The 24,249-nt window shown below is 52.5% G+C and overlaps 2 protein-coding genes across 4 annotated transcripts in view; one reads left to right on the top strand and one right to left on the bottom strand.

Moving 5' to 3' along the window:
- TSSC1 (tumor suppressing subtransferable candidate 1) overlaps nt 1–11,837 on the bottom strand; it is a 67,674-nt gene extending 55,837 nt beyond the window's left edge. The window contains exons 1-2 of the mRNA XM_018052728.1: nt 11,667–11,837; nt 2,608–2,691 (exon numbers count right to left, since the gene is read on the bottom strand). Coding sequence (XP_017908217.1) covers nt 2,608–2,691; nt 11,667–11,708 — 126 coding nt within the window. The 5' untranslated portion in view covers nt 11,709–11,837. The remainder of the gene's footprint in view (nt 1–2,607; nt 2,692–11,666) is intronic.
- TRAPPC12 (trafficking protein particle complex 12) overlaps nt 14,787–24,249 on the top strand; it is a 38,170-nt gene continuing 28,707 nt past the window's right edge. Inside the window, exons 1-2 of one of the 3 annotated variants that reach the window (XM_018052724.1) lie at nt 14,787–14,884; nt 21,927–23,141. In XM_018052724.1, the coding sequence (XP_017908213.1) occupies nt 21,933–23,141 (1,209 nt within the window). In that variant the 5' untranslated portion in view covers nt 14,787–14,884; nt 21,927–21,932. Of the gene's footprint in view, nt 14,918–16,431; nt 16,454–21,926; nt 23,142–24,249 lie in introns of those variants that run through there. The other 2 variants (XM_018052725.1, XM_018052726.1) reach the window with 2 other exon arrangements.

The raw sequence follows: 24,249 nt of genomic DNA, 5'->3' as shown, positions 1-24,249 counted from the left end.
AGGAGGCTCCAGGTGCAAAGGCCCAGCTCCCAACCAGAGAAGCACCTCCCCCCGGGAGAAGGGGAGCCCACGACAGAGGAGGCTCCAGGATGGCCTGACCGGCTCTGACCACAGGCAGGGCCCCGGGCAACAGGAAAAGCACAGAGAATAAATCAGCTCATCAGACACAGAGAGGCCGGCATCTGTGACAGCTCCTGAAATTTTCAGGAAAAAGTGCTGAGCTGAATTAAGAGCATGGACTCCAGCCCCAGGCACTTCCCCGGCTGCTGGGAGGCGCTGATGGCCTGAGGCGAAGCCCGGGGCCAGAGACCCTCCAGCAGCCCCCTTTCCCAGCAAGGGCCCAGCCTGGGCAGGGGCGGGGGGCTTCCCGGCAGGCTGGGGGGTCACGCGACGCCACTGTCACAGCTGCAGGGCAGGGGGGCTTGGCCCTGGGGCCGCCTGGAAAGCAAACCTCAGCAGCCCGAGTGTCACAGTGCCGGCACGCGCGGGGCGGGGGAGACGGGGTGCTTAGTGGCCACCTCGCCACAGTCCAGCCGGGCCCCTGGGAGGAACCACGCAGCTACTCAGGGCCAAGTCTTCTGTTTGGAGATAGGGCCAGGGCACCTGCCCACCCCACACACCCCCGGGACCTGTCCAGTCCCCGTTCCCCCAGCGTGTGCCTTTGCCTCTCATCAGCTTGAGGCTGCAGGCGGCTGCGAGCGCTCCCAGGAGGGGGATGCACGCAGCACTCACACAGGGACACTCGCGACTCGCTGGGTGGAGAGGACACAGAGGGAGGCCCGGACGCCCTCGCTGCAGGAAGCAGGGCAGCACAGGGAAGGGGACAGGGACACTCGGGGAGGGGGGCTCGTCATCTTAAAACACACGTGGCTCAACCCTTGGTTGGCAAACTCACATGCGGCCAGAAAAAAACAAAAAACTGATATTCTACCGGAAAGGTCAATGGTACAGGCCCGGAACTGAGTGGAACTAAAAAGCAAGTAGCTGGGGAGAAGGCAGTTGGTCGTGCACTGGCTCTGTGCCCGAGCCTCAGCGCTCCCACCACACGCTGCACTGGTCCTTCCAGAGGAGGCACGTGCCTCCCCACTGGCACTGGGCGCCTTCCTCCCCCCAGCCCCCCAGCAGCACCCCAGGCTCTTGCCTCTGGGACGGCCACGGCTAACTCATTTTCTAAGTAAATCAGTCCCATCTGACATCTTCCAGGAGAAAAGCAACACAAACACAAACTCAGAAAACCAGAAATTATAAGGAAACAACTCACATCACACTCACATTTCCCGAAGATAACCATGGCCCCGGGTTTGGGCCCTTTTGACCTATTTCTAGTCTTTTTTCTATGCAGAGATGCAATTTTGTACTTTATATGCCTTTTTTATATAAAGGTATAGTTGACAGGACATTAGCTTCAGGCATACAATGGAGTGATTTGATATTTGTATATATTGCAATTTTTTTTATTTACATACTAGTGATCACACACTACATACGATCTTAACATCTAAATCACTTAAGAATTTTTCAGCTGAGATGCTTCTGAGGAGACTCAGCTTTCAAAAGCCTCAGCTTTCGTGCATGCAGTGAGTGAACACCATTCTGAAAGGAAGGAGATTCAGCCAGGGTAACCACGTGGCTCTCCCATCACAACTGGAACGTCCTACTCTGCAATCTAACCTTTGCACAGTGTGACTGCCTCCCGTTTTCTCCCCACCCTCTGTACCGTCCCAATAATGCTCCTTGTAGGTAAAGCTTTCTCGATGTTTTCGGTGTATGGAATACAGGTTAAATACTGTCAACATTTACGTGTGAAGCTCTAGACGGGTATCACCAAATGACCTCTCAGTGACCGTGCCAACACGAAGTCGTGCGTCCGCACAGGAGTGGCTTCACCACACCCATCCGCACCAGACAGTCCAGCAAGGCGATTGACACCAGCCCCCGGGGGCGGGGCTACGGAGGCGGGCTGCGCCACGTGGCAAGGCCTCGCCTGCGTTCCCCCAGGGTTGAGTGGGGTAAGTCTCCGCAACATCCCCGCACCTGCGTCCATGGCTCCGCCGCCACTTGAGGACGAGGAAGATGAAGTCCGGCGAGGTTGGTCCATTCGTTCAAGGCCAGACAGCTGAGGTCTGGCCGAGGCCAAGCTGAAAACCTGACCTCGTGAGAACCCAATATTCTTTCTATCCTAGAGACACGGGCCACAGCCTGTCTCTCTCCCTGGATCGAGCATCAGTGACGGCCTAGACTCCACGTTGAGACGGGATTATGGCCTCGTCCAGCCTCAGCTAGAAAGTGCCGTGAGCCATCAAACCAGTCTTCCACAGGCCGGGGTTGAGGGGTGACACCGACCAGGTACCCTGGTGCCCTCGACCACGTGCGCGGGGACCCCGATGCACCCACAAAGCGCCACACTAGGGCTGCGATGCTGCAGAGTGCGTTTAAATTCCCTCGTCCAGTCGCTTCGTACAGGTGGCTATGTAAATCCCAGTGAAAGCTCTGTTGTTTGCGTGGCATTAATTCTCATGTGCGGCTTGAAAATTCAAGAACAAAATGGCTATAAAACTAAGAACAGGCTTGGTAATTAACATGCATCCATTTGTCAGAAACACTTACCTGATTATCATACTTTAGAGACTGCGTCCCAACCAAAAACCGGATGGCGTCTGTCTCCGCGGTCTGAGGCGTGAGGGCCCGCGCCTGCAGGGGGAAGGAGAGGGCACACGTGGTTGGAGGCGGATGGACAGACCACGCAGGCCGAGCCGCCTCCACCGCTGCTGGGGGAGCCCCAGGGGCAGAGGGTCCGCCAGGCAGCTTAGAACCGTGCAGGAGAAGCCCTCGACTCTTGTACAAGCTGTGACCCAACTGCGCTTCCGAAGGATCTGGAAACAACTGTAATTGGACACAAAAATTAAACAGTAAAGATATAAACCATTTTTAACAAAATTATTTAAGTCATCGACTGGTTTAACAAACTATTCTTCAATAACAGAGCAGAAGATGGCTCCCACTGAGGGCAAAGCAGGGGGGTTGAGCCAAGTCTCCTGCAGAGCCAACTGGAAAAACTCAATTCAAAACCCTGAGCTCGTTTCAAGGCTTCAGGAAGCTGCCACAGGCGTGACCTGCAAGGCCCAGCAGAGGAGGAAGCTGGGGGCGGGGCTGACCGCCTGCCCACGTTCACCTGGGCTTCGCCCCACCCTCCTCAGACTTCCGGAAGCCCTGTAAGGGCAGGAAGGGGCGTGAAGAGTCTACAATCCCAAAGTGCCCGGGGGAACACCACCTCCGAGGTGGGGAAGGTCGGCGCTGAGAGAAGATGCTGAGGAAGACGCTGGCGGCCACGCCCCAAGCAACGCGGGGACCGTGCGGGAACCGCCGGAGGGGGCAGCCAGAACAGGGGTCCCCCACACGCCGGGGCGCCAGCTAGAGCAGGGCGGGGACCTCCTGGCATCTCAGGAGGCGGCCGGAGCTCCGTGGGGGCAGAGCAGGGGGCTGCCCCGGGGGCCCCCAGGGGAAACGAGCCCTGCAACACCCGGAGCCGCGAGCATGCGTCAGCCTGGGCCAGGTCGGGCTGCCTCCGCCTGCAGAGCCCACAGCGGGAGGACTCAGCACTGGAGCTCCGCAAGGAGGACCGCAGGGAGACAAGGGAAAAGGCTTCAGGAGGTGCAGACGCCAGGCGGACGGGCCACGGCAGGGCCAGAACCCACGATCAGACACAAGGACACTCACAAAACTGGAGAGCAATCACCTCCTCAAACGAGAGGGAGAACAGACCGGAGCGGCTCGGCAAGGCCACCCAGACAGCTGAACCCGAGCCGGCGTGGCGCGGGGGACCGCGAACCAGACCCCGTGCCGTGCAAGGGCAGAAACCCCGGAAGAGGAACTCCCGCAGCCTCGGAAGACGCCGCAGGTCTATGAGACGGAACTGTGAGACGGCTGGCCCTGAGCCTCGGTTCATTAGGTTAAAGGCAGCGAGCGTCCCTGTGCGTCGGTCTGGAAGCAGCAGATCCACTGGCGGATTGACGACGATTACTGTTAAGCCCTAAAATATCAGCCTACAAAACGAGGGCGAGGGCGCCCGACCACGGCATCTTGGGCAGTTGCTCTTCACTGTGGTGACAGAAACACAGGAACTTAGGCACCGGCTCAAAAGCACGCAGGACAAGGGAGGGGAAACTCCAGGGAGAGAAACCTGGCGCTGTGAGCACCGCTAGTGAGCAAGGCGTTAAACGGAGAAGCCAAGACACACACAATAAGGCACTGAGCCTAAACTCACTGTCCCCAAGCAAAAGTCCTGAAGTGCCGGCTGCACACGGCAGAGCGCCCTCCTTGAATCAGCAGTCAACATAACATTCTGCAGTTAGAAACACGAGAAACCTGAGTAAAGATTTGGCAAAAGATTGTGATTAACTGTTGGGAGTCTGACGGGAGACAGGAGAGCAGGGGAAAAGCCGAAAATCCTCAGATGCCACGGCGTCCAGTCACCAGGCTACGTCCGGGAGGTAAGAGCAGGCAGGTCAAGACCAGAAGAAACACCTTCGGAAACGCTGAGAGAGGTTATTCTCACCAGATAAGATGGAAAGGGAAGGTTTAGGGCCTGCTGATTTTAACCAGACTTTCAGTAACTGACTTAAATGCCTCGAAAGCACTGCTTGTTTTTTTAAACACACAAAAAAGGACGAAAACCATGAACACAAGTCAAAGGGCTGCAGAAAGGCGAACGTGCTCGGCACCTTCTCATTTCAGCGGCCGCTCTACACTGCTCTTCTGCCTCTTATCGGCACAGCGGTGCCTCCTTTTACCCTCCAGACCTCGTGACCTTCAGGCAGCGGTCAACGTCTTGCTGCATCATTCTGCCAAGGACACCAGTTGTCTCTCTGTCCACACTGCTTGCTGAACAGGGCAGGCAGGCGCGAGCGGGGACGCTAGGAGAACCCTCGAGGGGCCGAGGGAGCTCAGACACGGGGGCCGCAGCCGCAGCAGCGGACACGCTGCGTTCCCTCCTCTCGGGGCTGACCTGGCAGACACAGATGGAACGCAGCTTCAGGGGCTTTCAGTGGAGCTTATATACACTTACAGACAGCTTATATGTGCTTCCCCGTGGCCGAAGGGGTACACGGCGACGCACACACGCAGCGCTGTGAGTGATCCCAGCTGTCACAGAACCGCACTGACAGACCGCCGGGCGAGAGCAAGAGGCTGTGGGCCAAGAGGGTCTGGCCACCGCCCCCTTGGCCAATGTGCTCCTTCCCCACAGTCTACCCACTCAGGGCCTCTGGCCTCAAAATCTGCACACAGTCCATCTTCGTGATGCCTCCTTGGTGAGTGACGCTGACCCTTGAACGGACATTCTGCAACAGCAGCAGACGCTGCAGCAGACAGTTCCGTCCCCGGGACGCAGCAAGCTCAGTGTCGGCTGCCACCTGACCTCGTGCTGCAGCCCTCGCCCTCACGGGGCTGGAAGGGCCTCCCAGCACACGTGGAGGGACGCCATCCCCATGGCCAAGTGCAGTCCGCCGGCTGTCCCTGGGAGACGGCAGGAAAGCCTCCACGGGTTTTATTGCTGCCGCCACTACTGCCGAGTCGCTTCAGTCGTGTCCAACTCTGTGCGACCCCATAGACGGCAGCCCACCAGGCTCCCCCATCCCTGGGGTTCTCCAGGCAAGAACACTGGAGTGGGTTGCCATTTCCTTCTCCAATGCATGAAAGTGAAAAGTGAAAGTGAAGTCGCTCAGTCGTGTCCGACTCTTCACAACCCCATGGACTGTAGCCCACCAGGCTCCTCCGTCCATGGGATTTTCCAGACAAGAGTCCTGGAGTGGGGTGCCACTGCCTTCTCCGACAGGTTTTATTAAAGACCTTCAAACACCCCACAGGCGCTGGGCCCTCCCCCTCAAAGAGGGAATCTTGTGGCATTCACAGCCCACACACGATTCCAAAGGCTTTCAAACTGCCCTAAATCTGTGAGAAAATTCAGAGGTTAGTAGCACATCACAGACACAGCCTGTACAGTGTGCCTCCACGTAGGGAGGGATCCAGTTTCCAAAGGTAAGGACACAGCCTTTACCGTAGACCTCTGCACAGGGAGCCATCCAATCTAAGGACCAGCCCGTGAAAGGCATCAGAAGGAAGGTCCACGGACGCCATGTCGTCTTCTACCTGGCCTGCTTATACCGTTTGCTGTGGCCCTTCCAAACCGAGCGTCTGCCGCTCTGGCCTCAGCTGTCTCCGTCGCTCTAGGAGCAGAGCAGCGGCCCCTGTTTCCGTTTGATCTCTGTCAACTCCCGCTGCCAGCGCATCGGCCCAGACGTGCAGCCCCTTTGCCTGCTGCCATCCCTAGACGTTCCCAGGCCTGCCACCCGAGCAGGGAGCAGTCAGGAGCCGGAAGAGGCGGACGGGGCGCTGCTCAGGGCGGCTGCCCGCGTGCTGCTGCGAGACGCCCGCCCTCTTCCAGAGGCTCCTGCGCCTGCCGGGCCAGAGCAGAAGCCGAGGGTGCTGCTCTCCCCGTCGTCACCCAGGCCCTCCTCGTACTGTCTGTGCTTCACCTGCCCTCCTGAGCGTCCCTTCTGGCTGTCCACAGGCCCAAGGGACCCTCGGGGCTCCGCAGGCGTGGGTTCAGCAGGCCTGGCCCAGCTCTAAACTCTCCGCTGTGGCTGCGTTTTCTCTTTTTCTCCGCTGGGGCGGGTCCTGCGTCTGGCTGTCCATCCTGCTGACTACCTCAGCTGTCCCACTGCTCCTCGCTGCGCACACTGTTTGCAGAACCCAGGGCGGGCACAGCGCCAGCGGGGAGCCTACAGGAAAACTCGAGGAGCTCTAAGAACTGCCGACATGCTGATTCTCTCCTGACTGGCGCAGCAGCCGCAGCAGCAGAAAACACCATATTCCCTTGGGGCTGACCCAGCGGACGCAGTCATCAGGCAGCCTCAACGGCTTATGTGTGCTTACAGAACAGACATGGCGGTGGCCAGGCGGGGACATTGAGAGGCACAGAGCTATAACTTATCTCAACTGTTACGGAACCACGTACTACCAAATGTGGGGCGAGAGAGCCTGAGCACCACCATCTTGGCTAACTTGCTCTTTCCCCACACGCAGTAATTACTCTTCAGATTCAAGAAAGCCGGGGCCCAAAGAGCTGTGTAAAGAAGTGCAACAATCAGCTCCTTCTTTTAAGATAAGAAAAGATATTCAGATAAAATACTTGAGACCCAAGGCAAGAATTCACTCCACTAATTTGTCCAAAATCCCAGGAAACAACACTTTAGTTACCTCAAACATCCAATACCAAAGATCAAAACCTCTAGGTTACTTGGGGGATTAAAGAGATTGCAAAGTCATTAAGAAGCATGGGATGCACGCTACGGAGCGCAAGGTCAGGGAAGCGCCTCTCAGCCACGGACGCCCTCTGGAAGCGCCCACGTGTGCACCTGCGGAAAGCCCATCTCAGCCAAAATCCCTATCACTCGCTAGTTAAGAGGACTCCAACCACAGGAAAAATAACATCGAACAATATGACTCCCACGCTAGTAAAGTAATGCTCAAAATTCTCCAAGCCAAGCTTCTGCAATGCGTGAACCGTGAACTCCGGGATGTTCAAGCTGGTTTTAGAAAAGGCAGAGGAACCAGAGATCAAATTGCCAACATCCACTGGATCATGGAAAAAGGCAAGAGAGTTCCAGAAAAACATCTATTTTCTCCTTTATTGACTATGCCAAAGGCTTTGACTGTGTGGATCACAAGAAACTGTGGAAAATTCTGAAAGAGATGGGAATACCTGACCACCTAACCTGCCTCTTGAGAAATCTGTATGCAGGTCAGGAAGCAACAGTTAGAACTGGACATGGAACAACAGACTGGTTCCAAATAGGAAAAGGAGTACGTCAAGGCTATATATTATCACCCTGCTTATTTAACTCATATGCAGAGTACATCATGAGAAACGTTGGACTGGAAGAAACACAAGCTGGAATCAAGAGGAGCTAAAAAGCCTCTTGATGAAAGCGAAAGAGGAGAGCGAAAAAGTTGGCTTAAAGCTCAACATTCAGAAAACGAAGATCATGGCATCTGGTCCCATCACTTCATGGGAAATAGATGGGGAAACAGTGTTAGACTTTATTTTTGGGGGCTCCAAAATCACTGCAGATGGTGACTGCAGCCATGAAATTAAAAGACGCTTACTCCTTGGAAGGAAAGTTATGACCAACCTAGATAGCATATTCAAAAGCAGAGACATTACTTTGCCAACTAAGGTCCGTCTAGTCAAGGCTATGGTTTTTCCTGTGGTCATGTATGGATGTGAGAGTTGGACTGTGAAGAAGGCTGAGCGCCGAAGAATTGATGCTTTTGAACTGTGGTGTTGAAGACTCTTGAGAGTCCCTTGGACTGCAAGGAGATCCAACCGGTCCTTTATGAAGGAGATCAACCCTGGGATTTCTTTGGAAGGAATGATGCTGAAGCTGAAGCTCCAGTACTTTGGCCACCTCATGCAAAGAGTTGACTCATTGGAAAAGACTCTGATGCTGGGAGGGATTGGGGGCAGGAGGAGAAGGGGATGACCGAGGATGAGATGGCTGGATGGCATCACAGACTCGATGGACGTGAGTCTGAGTGAAGTCCGGGAGATGGTGATGGACAGGGAGGCCTGGCGTGCTGCGATTCATGGGGTCGCAAAGAGTCGGACACGACTGAGCGACTGAACGGAACTGAACTGACTGAACAATATGACTGATGTCAGAACTGCACAAAATGTATGTACAATGTTAAGCAGAGTGCCCAAGACACAGCTCTGTTCTCAACTGGTCGCTAAGGCATCAGTCTTGAGTGATAGACCACGTGTGTGAAAGTCGCTCAGTCGTGTCCGACTCTGTGACCCCATAGACTATACAGTCCGTGGAATTCTCCAGGCCAGAATACTGGAGTGGGTAGCCTTTCCCTTCTCCAGGGGATCTTCCCAACCCAGGGATCGAACCCAGGTCTCCAGCATTGCAGGTGGATTCTTACCAGCTGAGCCACAGGGGAAGCCCTGTGTGAGAGAGCCAGCTGACAAGCACAACAGCTCCTGACTCGCAGGCACTGAGACGCTGCCGTGTGCAGAGCTCACCTACTCCCAGGGCACTGAGACGCTGCCGTGTGCAGAGCTCACCTACTCCCAGGGCACTGGGATGCTGCCGTGTGCAGAGCTCACCTACTCCCTGGCACTGGGACGCTGCCGTGTGCAGAGCTCACCTACTCCCAGGCACTGAGACACTGCCGTGTGCAGAGCTCACCTACTCCCAGGCACTGAGACGCTGCCGTGTGCAGAGCTCACCTACTCCCAGGCACTGAGACGCTGCCGTGTGCAGAGCTCACCTACTCCCAGGCACTGAGACACTGCCGTGTGCAGAGCTCACCTACTCCAAGGGCACTGAGACGCTGCCTTGTGCAGAGCTCATCTACTCCCAGGGCACTGGGACGCTGCCGTGTGCAGAACTCACCTACTCCAAGGGCACTGAGACGCTGCCGTGTGCAGAGCTCACCTACTTCCAGGCACTGAGACACTGCCGTGTGCAGAGCTCACCTACTCCCAGGCACTGAGACGCTGCCATGTGCAGAACTCACCTACTCCCAGGCACTGAGATACTGCCGTGTGCAGAACTCACCTATAAGAATCCTGTTTCATTATAATAATCAAAATAACACTTACTGAATGCTAAATTCACCAGACTTGAAAAGGTCAGTTTTCATTCCAATCCCAAAGAAGGGCAATGCCAAAGAATGCTCAAACTACTGCACAGTTGCACTCATCTCACATGCTAGCAAAGTGATGCTCAAAATTCTCCAAGCTAGGCTTCAACACTGTGTGAACCGAGAATTTCCAGATGTTCAAGCTGGATTTAGAAAAGGCAGAGGAGCCAGAGATCAAATTGCCAACATCTGTTGGATCATGGAAAAAGCAAGAGAACTACAGAAAAACTTCTGCTTTATTGACTACGGCAAAGCCTCTGACGTGTGAATCACAAAACTGTGGGAAATTCTTCAAGAGATGGGAATACCAGACCACCTTACCCACCTCCTAAGAAATCTGTACGAAGTTCAAGAAGCAACAGTTCAAACCAGACAAGGAAAACTGAACTGGTTCCAAATAAGGAAAGGAAATGTCAAGGCTGTATAGTGGCACCCTGCTATTTAACTTATTTGCAGAGTACATTATGAGAAACACTGGGCTGGAGGAAGCACAAGCTGGAATCAAGATTGGATAAAGCTGGAAACAAGATTGCTGGGAGAAATATCAATAACCTCAGATATGCAGATGATACCACCCTTATGGCAGAAAGCGAAGAGGAACTAAAGAGACTCTTGATGAAAGTGAAAGAGGAGAGTGAAAAAGTTGGCTTAAAACTCAGCATTCAGAAAACTAAGATCATGGCATCCGGTCCCATCACTTCATGGCAAACAGATGGGGGAACAGTGGAAACAGTGGCTGACTTTATTTTGGGGGGCTCCAAAATCACTGCAGATGGCGACTGCAGCCATGAAATTAAAATACGCTTACTCCTTGGAAGGAAAGTTATGACCAACCTAGACAGCATATTAAAAAGCAGAGATATTAATTAGTCAACAAAGGTCTGTCTAGTCAAGGCTATGGTTTTTCCAGTGGTCATGTATGGATGTGAGAGTTGGACTATAAAGAAAGCTGAGTGCCGAAGAATTGATGCTTTTGAACTGTGGTGTTAGAGAAGACTCTTGAGAGTCCCATGGACTGCAAGGAGATTCAACCACTCCATCCTAAAGGAGATCAGTCCTGGATGTTCATTGGAAGGACTGATGTTGAAGCTGAAACTCCAATACTTTGGCCACCTGATGTGAAGCGCTGACTCACTTGAAAAGACCCTGCTGCTGGGTAAGATTGAGGACAAGAGGAGAAGGGGACGACAGAGGATGAGATGGCTGCATGGCATCACCAACTCAATGGACATGGGTTTGGGTGGACTCCGGGAGTTGGTGATGGATAGGGAGGCCTGGCATGCTGCAGTTCATGGGATCGCAAAGAGTCGGACACGACTAAGCTACTGAATTGAACTGAAGTTAAAGTCAGCTCCTCTGTCCATGGGATTCTCCAGGCAAGAATACTGGAGCGGGTTGCCATGCCCCTCTCCAGGGGATCTTCCTGATCCCAGGGATTGAACCCCAGGTCTCCCACATTGCAGGCAGATTCTTTTACCATCTGAGCCCCCAGGGAAGCGTAACAGGATGGTTTCAGAGCTAATTTCGAAGCTTTGGTCACTGTGCCCAGGGCCACAGGAAGACGCCAACATTAGAGGAAACTCGGTGAAGGGGATATAAGAACTCCCCCTGCATCTTGGCAACTTTTAGTGTAAATTTAAACACTGTGTCCAAATTAGAACAGTAATAGTAATACAGATACAGCGCCTGCCTCCAGGAACAGCAAGGCTCTCGGAAATGTTCACAAGCCATTACAGCAAAGCGAGCCGTGAGAGTCAGGCCCCAGGGAACGCCGGGGGCGGCAGGCAGGCGGCGGGTGTCTCCCACGGCCGGGGGTCGCGGGCCGGACCGCCGCGCCCCCCGGGCGTCTAGCGGGCCCTCGGCCGGTCCTGGATGACCGCGGCCTTTGGTCCCCCGAGGCCTCCCCGCAGTGACCTCGGCGGCACCGGGCGCCGCGGGGCCGTTCCGGGACCCACCTGGAACTCCAGGCCGTAGATCACGGGCGCGTCGTCCTCCATGCTGCGGCAGCGCCCTCGCTGAAGGCGGGTCCCCTGGGCCGGCGCGCCCCAGCTCCGCTCCCATTCACGCGCTCCAGCCCCGGCGGCGTCGCGCGGCGACTGTTTCTGAGCCACTGCGGCTCCCGTAGGTTTCACTTCCTGTGTTTTCCGGACACGTCATCAACGCGCTCCGCGGCGGCTGCGGCGGCGGCGGCGGCGGCGGCGGCGGCGGGCTCCTGCGCATGCGCACTTGGCTCCATCCGGGCTTTCCACGCCCGGTAGGACCTGACGTGGGGGGGCCTGCCCGGGGTCCCTGCCGGGCGGGCTGCAGGTCGGAACCTCCGCAGCTCTGCCGCTCTACGGTTCCCCTAGGGTTCTGACGCGGTCGTGGGATGGCCGGGCGCCGGGAAGCGCTCTGCAGGCGCTGTTAAGTTCTCCCCGGCCCACCAGCCAAGGCGGCAGCTCAGGCTTTGCAGACGACCGCTGCTCGTTTCGGGGACATTGAGGGTTACAGTGGCGGGCTCGGGGATGCGCTTGGGCTGGCATACTCGGGTGGGCTGGGCCCAGGAGCCTTAGGGTCAGAGGCCAGGCTAGCTCGTGTCTGCAGGCCACCGGCCTTGTGCGTGGCGCGGCCAAGGGTCGCACTGCCAGTGCTGGGGTGGTAAGTGACGCCTGACATTTATTTGCCTCTGAAGGGAGTCCGGTGGATAGACTGGCGTCTTTGAGTTTCCAAGGACTGTCAACGCTGCAGAGGTTTGCCTCCGTCCAGGACTCCGCCAGAGCGCATGCCTTGACGTTTGGCAGTGCTCTTGCAGACAGGAGTGACATTGCATGGAACCCCGGAAAGCCGCAGGCACATTCTTCAGTGTCCTGGCTTCCACAGAGTCTAGGGCCATGCAGTTTCTCCACCCGTGTGATCATTTAACTTTCCTCTCATCACCCCTTAATCTGTGTTTCAGGTAAGGAGGTCTGGGATAGGTTTATGAAAAGATGCTCAGGCTCACTAATCATCAGGGAAGTGCAGATCAACCACAGTGAGCCACCGCCTCACACGATTAAAGTGGCCATCACCAAAAAGGGAAAGGGCCAGCAGCACTGGCAGGATTGGAGAACAGGGAATCTGTACCCTGTTGGTGAGAATGTAAGCTGGTACATCAGCTACGGAAGACCGTACGGTAGGTCCTCGGAAAATTGAAATAGGATTGCCATATCATCCTGAAAGCCCACTTCTGTGATCCAGCCTAAATGAACTCACTGTCTTGAAGCGACACCTGCTCTCCACGTTCACTGCAGGATTAGTTGCAGTAGCCAAGATACGGAGACAACCAAAGTGTCCATCCACAGCTGGATGGAAAGTGTGTGTGCGTGTGTGTACACACACGCACACCTGCGTTACCAACCAAGGGAAAATGTGTGTGTGTGTGTACACACGCCCACACCTGCGCTACCAACCAAGGGATTACTACCCAGTGATCATAGAGGCCAATACTGTGACATCAGCTTTTGAGGAAAGAATGAGGCTTATTGTGAGGTTGACCAGCAAGGAAACGGGAAACAGGTCTCAGGTCTGTCTCCCCCATCCAACATTCAGGGTGAAATTTAAGGGGTTAGGGGAATTTCAAACTTGGGAACTGATTGTGTAGTCTCAAGTCAGTCTGCTGGAAGCCAGGTTTTCCTTATTGAAAGATTTCTTGCCTCGTAAAAGGGCTCCAGTGACATTTCTGTTAGTTTTCTGAAGGTTCTTCACTTGAAAGTCATTGTGGAGACATGGGGTTCCCCTTTTGTACCTGTGTAGTGGCATCACTGACTCGATGGACGTGAATCTGAGTGAACTCCGGGAGTTGGTGATGGACAGGGAGGCCTGGCAAGCTGCAGTTCATGGGGTCGCAAAGAGTCGGACACGACTGAGCGACTGAACTGAACTGAGTGCTGTCTGTAAAGTAACTCAAGATTTGGTTAATCAATTCTATTTAAGGAGGAAAACTATTTTAAGCTGGCCAGTTTTTTTTTTTAACATGCTTTTTCATATATGTGGAATATTACTCAACCTGTAAAAAGGAAGAAAAATTTTAAATTTTATATAAAATTTAGAAAAGAAGGGGGCCTTGTCATTTGTGACATAAATTACCCTAGAAGACACTGTGTTAATTGAAATAAGCCAGATACAGAAAAACGAATACAGCATGATTCTATTTACAGGTGGGATCTGAAAAAGAAAGTTGAAATCATTGTGAAGGAGAGTAGAATGGTGGTTACCAGAGGCCGAGGGTTGGGAGAAAGGGAAGCTATTGAGCAAATAATACAAACTTTCAATGATAAGATTAATAAGGTCTGCAGGCATAGTTAACAATAATGTATCCTATACTTGTGATTTGCAGAGAATAGATTTTAAATCTTTTCACCACAAACACAAGAAATGAGTGGGGTGGTGGATAAGGGCATTAGCTCCACTGTGGCCGTCTCACAATGTTTAGGTATATCAGCACGTCACGTTGTTCACCTTAAATACAAACGATTTTTATTTGTAAAAATAAATAAAACTATTTTAAATCATTAAAGAATCAGAAGGAAATGGCTGGGTGTGGCCTGGTTCAGCTGTGCTCCGGCTCCTGGCGCCGAGCCTGACACTTAGGCTGGTTGATGAACCGGGGTATCTCCAGGGTGGCAGCGGAAGGCAAGCAAGCAGGAAGCACAGACGCGGGCATCCTTTCGGCCGCTCCGCTTGCCTGAGACTGAGCTGCGGCGCTAAGGCATTCAGGATCTCCATACTGCTGGGTTAATTCCACCCAGCTATCACTGGTATTATTATTATTACCACTTTTATCCTTAATGTGACTACATAAGTAGTACAGATGGATGTATTCTCAACAAGAAAAGTTGAAAACACATATAGGCACAAGGACACATCCCTGAAAATAAGTACTTCAAGGATGCACTGGCCACGAACTTAAAAAAAGGTCGCTCCCAGCTCCCTCTGCCACAGGTTTAGCGACGTCCATCTGGTTCGCGGGGCGCTCTCCGCCCCGCCCCGCCCCGCCCCCAGGCCCCACCCACCACGGCCGGAACCGGAACTGCGCCGGCCTTCGGCTTCTGCACCGGGCAGGCGCGCGCAGGCGCAGACGCCGCGGGAGGCGCCGAGTCCGGTCCCGGCTTCCCGGCTTCCTCCAGCTTCTCCCGCACCCGGGTCACAGCCGCAGGTGACCCCCCAACCCCGGGGGGCGAGGGGGCGGGTGAGCACAGGTCCCCGGCTATGGAGAGGGGGTCATGCCGTCTCAAGCTTCAGCCCCTGGGGTGGGAGGCTCTCCTCCCGGGTCTCTCCTCCCCTGGGGTCTCCCCTCCCCCTTGGTCTCTTCTCCCGGGGGTCTCTCCTCCGCGGAGGTCTCTCCGGGGGTGTCCCCTCCCAGGGGGGTCTTTCCCCCCAGGTCTCCGCTGCTCCTCGGTCTCTCCTGCCTTGGGTCTCTCCTCCCGGGGGTCTCCCCTCCCGAGGGTCTCTCCGCCAGGTCTCCGCTCCCCCTTGGTCTCTCCTCTGCGGAGGTCTCTCCTCCGGGGGTCTCTGCCCCCACGTCTCCGCTCCCGAGGGTCTTTCCTCCCGGAGGTCTCTCCCCCAGGTCTCCCCTCCCCCTTGGTCTCTTCTCCCGGGGGTCTCTCCTCCGCGGAGGTCTCTCCTGGGGTCTCTCCCCCAGGTCTCCGCTGCTCCTCGGTCTCTCCTGGCTTGGGTCTCTCCTGCCCGGGGTTCTCTCCTCCCCGGGGACTCGTCTGTGACCCGCTTCCCTCGGGGCCCAGGATGGCCGGAGCGCGAGCCTTGGGTGCCTGCGCTTTGCAGGGGCGGCCGTTGGCTCCACATCCTTGGAGCGGCCCCCACACCCCTGGAGCGGCCCCCACACTGGGCGCCGAAAGCTCAGAAGGGTCTGCGTCCCGGGGCCCAGCTGTAGTACTCGGTGACTCGTTCCTCCTGGCCTCCTCTTCTGTAGATGGACGTTTACAGTAACCTGCCCAAGCGGACTCTGTCGTGAGGACAGGACGCGATGGTCCGTGTAAAGGCCTGTCAGTCTCTATGTAAAAGCTGGCTGACGCTTTCCAGAGCGTCTTGCAGGACAGAGCTGGCTGGTGGAGTATGTATGCTGAGAAGAATTGAAAACATGTAGAGCGTAAGGCTAAAAGAAGTGCTCTATGCCTGTCTTTCTCACCTAGTCCACAAGAGTTTAACCCCAATGAAGCATTTCCTTGGACTTGCAGTTCACACCTGCTTATGGCTACTGGGAAACATCATATTTAAATACCTGTTTCTTTTTGCAAATTCAGGAGGCTGTGCTGTATGGCAGTAAGCTCAGCTCTCTGTGTAATGGGCTGGGGGGAAGGACCGCTGCAAATAGAATAACACGGTCACCAGTGCTCACATTCTGTGAGCCCTAGCAGGATCTTCACTGTTCCAGGACAGCGTGTTACCACTCTGCTTCTTCATTAAAGTGATAGTTACTGATTCCTGTGCATCCGTTGCTATTTAATCTTTATGATCCCAATCTTCAGATGCGGAAGCAGAGACTAAAGGATTAAGTCATTTTCAGAGGTCAGTTTACTTGGTAGTGAGCCCAAGCCTCAAGCAGTCATTCCAGGCTCCCCCTGCCTCACCCTCTGCTCTCAATCTTGACCTGTCTCAGCAGCCGTACAAGAACAGCAGAGGAATTCCTGTGCAGGAATCCCGTCCGCATCCGTTGACAGCATCAGGCAAATCACTTGGCCTGTGCTTGTGATGGAGCTTATGCTTTGTAAGTTGGTCCTAAGGCTTAAATATGATAATACATGTAAAATGCTTGCTCTTTGGTGAGTGTGCTCCGCATGGGGGCTTTTCAGGTTGTAATTAGAGTCCTACCTCATGGCACAGTTTTTTCATGGAAATACGGTTTCCATTATTGCAGTGTGGTAACAGATTTGTAATTGCAGTCTTGTGTCCAGAAAGGGAGCCTAAAGAGCAGTAGTTTTCATTGTTCTTAGCGAATTTAAATCACTTAAAAAATATTTTAAGGCATTAATTAAGCTCATGTGCAAAGAAATCAACCAGACAAAGAGAAAGTCTGACTTCTTTGCTAGCGTTTGATGCTGGTGTGAGCTTAAAGCCACGCCTGTGGTTTTGAGTTTGCTGTGTGTTACTCGGTCCATCATGTCTGACTCTGCGGCCATGGACTGTAGCCCACTGGGCTCCTCTGTCCATGGGACTCTCCAGGCAACAACACTGAAGTGGGTTGCCATGCCCTTCCCCAGGGGATCTTCCCAACCCAGGGGTCAAGCCAGTGTCTCTTGAGTCTCCTGCACTGGAGGTGTGTTCTTTACCGCTACTGCCATGTGGGCATTTATTAAATCAATAGGAGAAGCGAAGATTTGTATCTCATGCAAATCAAGGACAGATACATGTGCTTTTCAGGTTTTAGAGTATGAGATGCAAAGGCTGCATGTAACAGACGTGGAAACACAAAGTCAAGTGCAGACTTGGCTCCTGGCACCAGCGTTGCCCACGGCTGAGACCCGTGCGCCGCCCCCCTCGAACCTTTCCTCGAGGCCTCTTCCAGCCCGCTCCCCAGTCCAGCGGTGCATTTTCATCACCTCGTTTTTCTGTTTGTATTCCCAAAATAATATACTGTTCGATATCCTTGTTTGAACTTCAGGTAGAAAGTCGTCGTACTGTTTATTTTTCTGCCCATTCTGTGTGTAGAATTAGATTTGTGAGGCCCAAGCACTGAAGCCTTTGCTGTAGGACAGCTCATTCATTTTCACTGCAGTTTGAGTGTACTACTCTCCCTTTCTTATGGTATCTACAGGCAGTTGTTTCCAGGGTTTAAATCTTCAGGAAGAGGGCGGCATTTTGTTTGGACTTCCTGTTTATAGCGTTCATGATCACAGCCTGTGGTGCCCACGTGCAGGACTTCCTCCATGACACACAAGTAATGGGACCATATTTGTCTCAGCCAGGCCTCTTGAGATTGAAGAGAGGTGCTTAATTTTACTGTAACAATTGGTACACCATGGAATCATCCTAATAAAATCAAATTGTACAGCTGTTTAGGTCACAGGACAAATGCTTGTGAGATGTGTATCTCTCTCACCCTGTTCAGATCTCTGTTCAGGATCCTTTTCTGTTGGATCATTTATAATCCTGTTGATTTGTAGGCATTTTTAATACCTAGATACTAAGAAGTGTAAAAATATCGAGCGTAGGTGACTGTGTGGAACAGGAAGATCACTTGCACTCACCACTGCCAGGTATGGAAATTGATACATGCACTTAGTAAAACAGTTCGGAGTTACCTGGCGAAGAATTGTACTCTCCACAACGCCCCCATGAGCTTTCACACGTACAGCAGGAGGCATGTACAGGAATGTTCATAGCAGCACTGTTTGAATTCAAAAACGTAACACCTCAAGAAGAATAGATATATCAAGACTTCCCCTGGCGGCCCAGTGGTTAAAACTCTGTGCTCCCAATACATGGGGCACAGGTTCGATCCCTGCTCAGGGAGCTAAGATTCCAGGTGCCGCATGACGTGGCCGAAAAAAAAAGAATGGATACGAGGTTGTGGAACCATCTCAGAGTAGAGCATTGTCAGCAAAACTGAGGCCTCACAGCTTCGTGCTGCTGCAGGAATGAGCCTCAAGGTTAAAAGCGGAGGAGAAATTGAGGTACAAAGCAAAGCTCTAACGTGGTTTGAGGAAATACACTTGGAAAATGAAAGAAGAACAAGAGTAGGACAGATCTCAGAACGTGAGGGCTGAAAAGAGAGTTAGGATGTATTGTATCAGCTACAGGTGATAAATATCGTATCACTCAGTGTTTGATAAAAATGGTTTATAGAAAATGTGCCTTCAGAAGAGTCAGAGTGACAAGCACCTTCTAAGGTTTTCTGGGGAAAGAAGTCGGAAGACTGAGGTGGGGCTCTCGCTACTGCCCACTTCCACCTAGATCCCTCTCTCGTGGCGGGGGCGAGAGGCGGTGGCACGTGTGTCGCGGTAACTTAGCTTCCTGTCTTTTCATGGAGTGCAGGGTAATGACTCAGACACAGTGGCTCAGCTGATAGCAATGACTGATTTACGAGACTTTTCGGCCCAACACTTCAACCTCTGGTAATGGTTTCTAACAAAGGTGTAGTTTTTATTTAGAAATTACGGTAAACAATTTAATTTTTACCCTGGGTTGGGCATCATCTGTGTAGACGGTATCACAAGGAAAGAGGTGGACTTGACTTTTCAGAGTCAGATTGGAATAGAAACAAAGATACTGAAGAGATTCAAAATACTGTTACAGACTGAGTGTTCCTTTCTACTTGGCTTGCTTTCTTTCAGATGGTGTTTTCTTTAAAAACATATTTTAAGTGAGTTGGTAAACATGGAATTGCTTGTCAGAGAGTTTTATTCTTTGCCGAACTATCCAGAAAGACTCAGTTCAGTTCAGTCACTCAGTCGTGTCCAACTCTTTGTGACCCCCATGGACTGCAGTATGCCATGCTTCCCTGTCCATCACCAACTTCCAGAGCTTGCTCAAACTCGTGTCCGTTGAGTTGGTGATGCCTTCCAACCATCTCATCCTCGCTCCCCTTCTCCTCCCACCTTCAATCTTTCCCAGCATCAGGGGCTTTTCAGTTGAGTCAGTCTTCGCATCAGGTGGCCAAAGTATGAAGTTTCAGCTTCAGCATCAGTCCTTCCAATGAACACTCAGGATTGATCTGATTTAGGATGGACTGGTTGGATCTCCTTGCTGTCCAAGGAACTCTCAAGAGTCTTATCCAACACCACAGTTCAAAAGCATCAATTCATCGGCACTCAGCTCGGCTTCCCTGGTGCCTCAGAGGTTAAAGCGTCTGCCTGCAATGCAGGAGACCTGGGTTCGATCCCTGGGTTGGGAAGATCCCCTGGAGAAGGAAATGGCAACCCACTCGAGTATTCTTGCCTGGAGAATCCCATGGACGGAGGAGCCTGGTGGGCTACAGTCCACGGGGTCGCAAAGAGTTGGACACGACTGAGTGACTTCACTTTCACTTTCAGCTTTCATTATAGTTCAACTCTCACATCCATACATGACTACTGGGAAAACCATAGCTTTGACTAGACTTAACGTTTGTTGGCAAAGTCACATCTCTGCTTTTTAATATGCTGTCTAGGTTGGTCATAGCTTTTCTTCCAAGGAGCTTGCATCTTTAAATTTCATGGCTGCAGTCACCATCTGCAGTGATTTTGGAGCCCAAAAAAATAGTCTCTCACTGTTTCCGTTGTTTCCCCATCAATTTTCCATGAAGTGATAGGACCAAATGCCATGATCTTAGTTTTCTGAATGTTGAGCTTTAAGCCAACTTTTTCACTCTCCTCTTTCACTTCATCAAGAGGCTCTTTAGCTCTTGACTTTCTGCCATAAGGGTGGTGTCATCTGCATATCTGAGGTTATTAATATTTCTCCCAGCAATCTTGATTCCAGCTTGTGCTTCATCCAGCCCAGCGTTTCGAATAATGTCCTCTGCATATAAGTTAAATAAGCAGGGTGACGATATACAGCCTTGATGTACCCCTTTTCCTATTTGGAACCAGTCTGTTGTTCCATGTCCCATTCTAACTGTTGCTTCTTGACCTGCAAAGAGATTTCTCAGGAGGCAGGTCAGGTGGTCTGGGATTCTCATCTCTTGAATTTTCCATAGTTTGTTGTAATCCACACAGTCAAAGCCTTTGGCATAGTCAGTAAAGCAGAAGTAGATGTTTTTCTAGAACTCTCTTGCTTTTTTGATGATATAATGGATGTTGGCAATTTGATCTCTGGCTTCTCTGCCTTTTCTAAATCCAGCTTGAACATCTGTAAATTTGTGGTTCACATACTGTTGAAGCCTGGCTTGGAGAATTTTGAGCATTACTTTGCTAGTGTGTGAGATGAGTGCAATCATGCGGTAGTTTGAGCATTCTTTGGTATTGCCTTTCTTTGGGATTGGAATGAAAACTGACCTTTTCCAGTCCTGTGGCCACTGCTGAGTTTTCCAGATTTGCTGACATATTGAGTGCAGCACTTTGACAGCATCATCTTTCAGGATTTGAAATAGCTCAACTGGAATTCCATCACTTCCACTAGCTTTGTTCGTAGTGATGCTTTCTAAGGCCCACTTGACTTCACATTCCAGGATGTCTGGCTCTAGGTGAGGGATCACACCATCGTGATTATCTTGATCGTGAAGATCTTTTCTGTACAGTTCTTCTGTGTATTCTTGCCACCTCTTCTTAATATCTTCTGTCTCTGTTAGGTCCTTACCATTTCTGTCCTTTATCAAGCCCATCTTTGCATGAAATGTTCACTTGGTAATTTTCTTGAAGAGATCTCTAGTCTTTCCCATTCTGTTCTTTTCCTCTATTTCTTTGCATTGATCGCTGAGGAAGGCTTTCTTATCTCTCCTTGCTATTCTTTGGAACTCTGCATTCAAATGGGTATATCTTTCCTTTTCTCCTTTGCCTTTCACTTCTCTTTTTCTCAGCTATTTGTAAGGCCTCCTCAGACAACCATTTTGCCTTTTGGCATTTCTTTTTCTTGGGGATGGTCTTGATCACTGCTTCCTGTACAGTGTCACGAACCTCTGTCCATAGTTCTTCAGGCACTCTGTGTATCAGATCAAGTCCCTTGAATCTATTTGTCACTTCCACTGTATAATAGTAAGGGATTTGATTCAGGTCATACCTGAACGGTCTAGTGGTTCTCCCTACTTTCTTCAATTTAAGTCTGAATTTGGCAATAGGGAGTCCATGATCTGAGCCACAGTCAGCTCCAGGTCTTGTTTTTGCTGACTGTATAGAGCTTCTGCACTTCTGGCTACAAAGAATGTAATCAGTCTGATTTTGGTGTTGACCATCTGGTAATGTCCATGTGTAGAGTCTTCTTTTGTGTTGTTGGAAGAGGGTGTTTGAGAAAGGTTGCATTCCCTTATCAATAAGTAAGTATCCCATAAATTCCCCAAAACTGTCCATTCTAAAAATCTATGCCAACTTCACAGGTCAGATTTTGAAGAATCGTAGCTTTAATATGGGGTTCTTTAATTGTTGCTGAAGTCGTTGCTTCTTGTCATAAGGATCCAGTCTATGTAATGATGGGTTAATGACGAGTTCTCTTACTGCATTGCCCTGTGGAATGTAGTTCAGGGCCATCTAGATTTCGGTAAGACGAAGGCATTCTAATAGTGACCGAGACGGAAGCTGTTAACGTTGACGTATGTCTGTCTGTTTCAGGTGGCCATGGAGAACACCGAAGGTGCCAGCCAGCACGTACCCGAGCAGAGCACGCCTGCCCAGGGGCCAGCCCAGAGCATCACTCCGCAGGGGCCTCAGGGAGACCAGGGGCAGCTTCTTTACCACGAGGAAACCATTGATCTCGGCGGAGACGAGTTCGAGTCCGAGGACTCGAATAATTTCGCAGATAAGCTTGATGAGCCCCTGATGGAGAGTGTGCTCATCTCCGACTCCCCAAACAACAGCGAGGACGACGCAGGTGACCTGGGGTGTCTGCAGGACATGGCGGACCCCGCCGAGGGCAGCGGTGATCACAGACTGGGGCCCGGCGCAGAAGAGCGCGAGCTGGGCTCACTCAGCGACGGCAGTGAGAGTGATGGCGGGACCATGCCCCAGGACGTCTCGGACATGACCCCTGACAGCAGAGCATCGCTGAGAGAGGGCCCCAAGCGCAGCGATGAGGGAGACCCGCCTGCTTCTGAACACAGGGGCGGAGCGGACCCGGGCTCGGGGGCTGCGCGGGAGCCCGCGGCAGGGCCACCGTCGGGCGCGCCCCCCCGGCAGCCCGCCCCCAAGGACGAGCAGGTGCGCATGTGCACCATCTTCAGCCAGCCGCCCCCCGGCGCCCAGCCCCCGTCCCTGCGTGACGGCTTCGAGTCCCAGATGGTGAAATCCCCCAGCTTCAGCAGCGCCGGCGAGGCTGCCCCCAGGACCCCACCCCAGGTGGTCCAGCCGAGCCCCAGCCTGAGCAAGTTCTTCGGCGACCCGACCGGCAGCAGCTCCTTGGCCTCGGACTTCTTTGATTCCTTCACAACCTCCACCTTCATCTCCGTCAGTAACCCCAACGCCAGCCCTTCCATTCCGGAAAGCCTGTCCCCACTGGCCGCTACCCCTGTGGGAGGAAGCTCGCCGGGCCCCGCGGAAGCTGCCTCCTCCCCAGGGCTGCAGAGGTCAGGGTCGGGTGTCCCCACGGTTCCTCTGGAGATCTCGCAGTCCCCAAAGCCGTTCTCACAGATCCAGGCGGTGTTTGCTGGCAGCGAGGACCCCTTTGCCACCGCCCTGAGCATGAGCGAGATGGACCGGAGAAGCGACGCCTGGATCCCTGGGGATGCGACCAGGAGCGTGCTGACCTCGGTCGCCACGCAGCAGTACGGCACGGTGTTCGTGGACAAGGAGGACCTCACCATGCCTGGCCTAAAGTTCGACAACATCCAGGTGAGGGCGGAGGGTCTTCAGCGAGCAGGTGGGCTGGTAGGCGCTCTCGGCACACAGGTGGGCCGGTGGGCGCACTCTGCGAGCCGGGAAAGCCCCGGCCAATCTCCTTGCTTCTCATCTGATTCTGTTTCATGTATGTTCATACGGAAAAGGCCTGTTGAGCTTTGAAAAATGCTGATTGTTTTCAGCAGTTCCCGAGATTCTTAATCTTGAGAGTGTTTGCTGTGATGCCACTAGGTAATTTGGAACCCTGTTGATTTCTCTGATTGAAGGTCTTTAAAGTGCTAATCCGAGTCTTAGAAATAGTTTCCAGCAAGGCAGCTGCACGACAGGTCTCTGGAGAAATTGTAAACTGTGTGATCAGTTTATTGTAGGTGCTGAGCTCCCGTGGATAATAAATCCCCTTTCCTCTCCTTTTAGATACGGAAAAATGTGTTTGCATTACACGCAAGGTGCTTTATATTGGAAGAGTTCTTACCGATTTGGTTAAAAAAAATACAGACGGTCTCTCGATAAATCACAAGATTATAAATATGTAGTCATAAAATAAATACTATATATTGTAAATAACAACATTAAAAAGTTCAATCTTACCAGTCATCAAAGAAGATGAAGTTATTTTCCCTTTCTGTTGTCCGAGTTATTTATTGTTCTGTGTCGATTAGAATGTGAGGAAATAGCCAGCTTAGGCAGCCCTGAGGGGGCTGAAAATTTGCACAAACTTTCTTAAATTTTAAAATGCACGCACTCTGACCCAGAAACCCCACCCCGAGTCATTATTTATGAGGAAAGAATCTCACTGGTGTATGAAGAGCCAGCTTTCAGGATGCCCATCAGAGTGAGGTTTAAAATTAGAAAGAATCTGAAAGCATCTCAGAGTCCATTGCCGGGAGGCTAGTTGAATGTGTTCACCACTTCTCGTCTCTTCAGTGGAATATTTACATATCCAACTGAAAAAACGATGCTACGGTCTCGTTGGGGGCACTAGTGGCGAAGAACCCGCCTGCCCGTGCAGGACACCTAGGGGTAAGGTTCCGTCCCCGGGCCCGGAAGGTCCCCTGGAGGAGGGCGTGGCAGCCCACTCCAGTGTTCCTGCCTGAGAAACCCA

Source organism: Capra hircus, chromosome 8, assembly GCF_001704415.2.
Source record: "Capra hircus breed San Clemente chromosome 8, ASM170441v1, whole genome shotgun sequence".
Classification (NCBI taxonomy): Eukaryota; Metazoa; Chordata; class Mammalia; order Artiodactyla; family Bovidae; genus Capra; species Capra hircus.
This window is presented reverse-complemented; position numbering and strand designations above follow the sequence as displayed.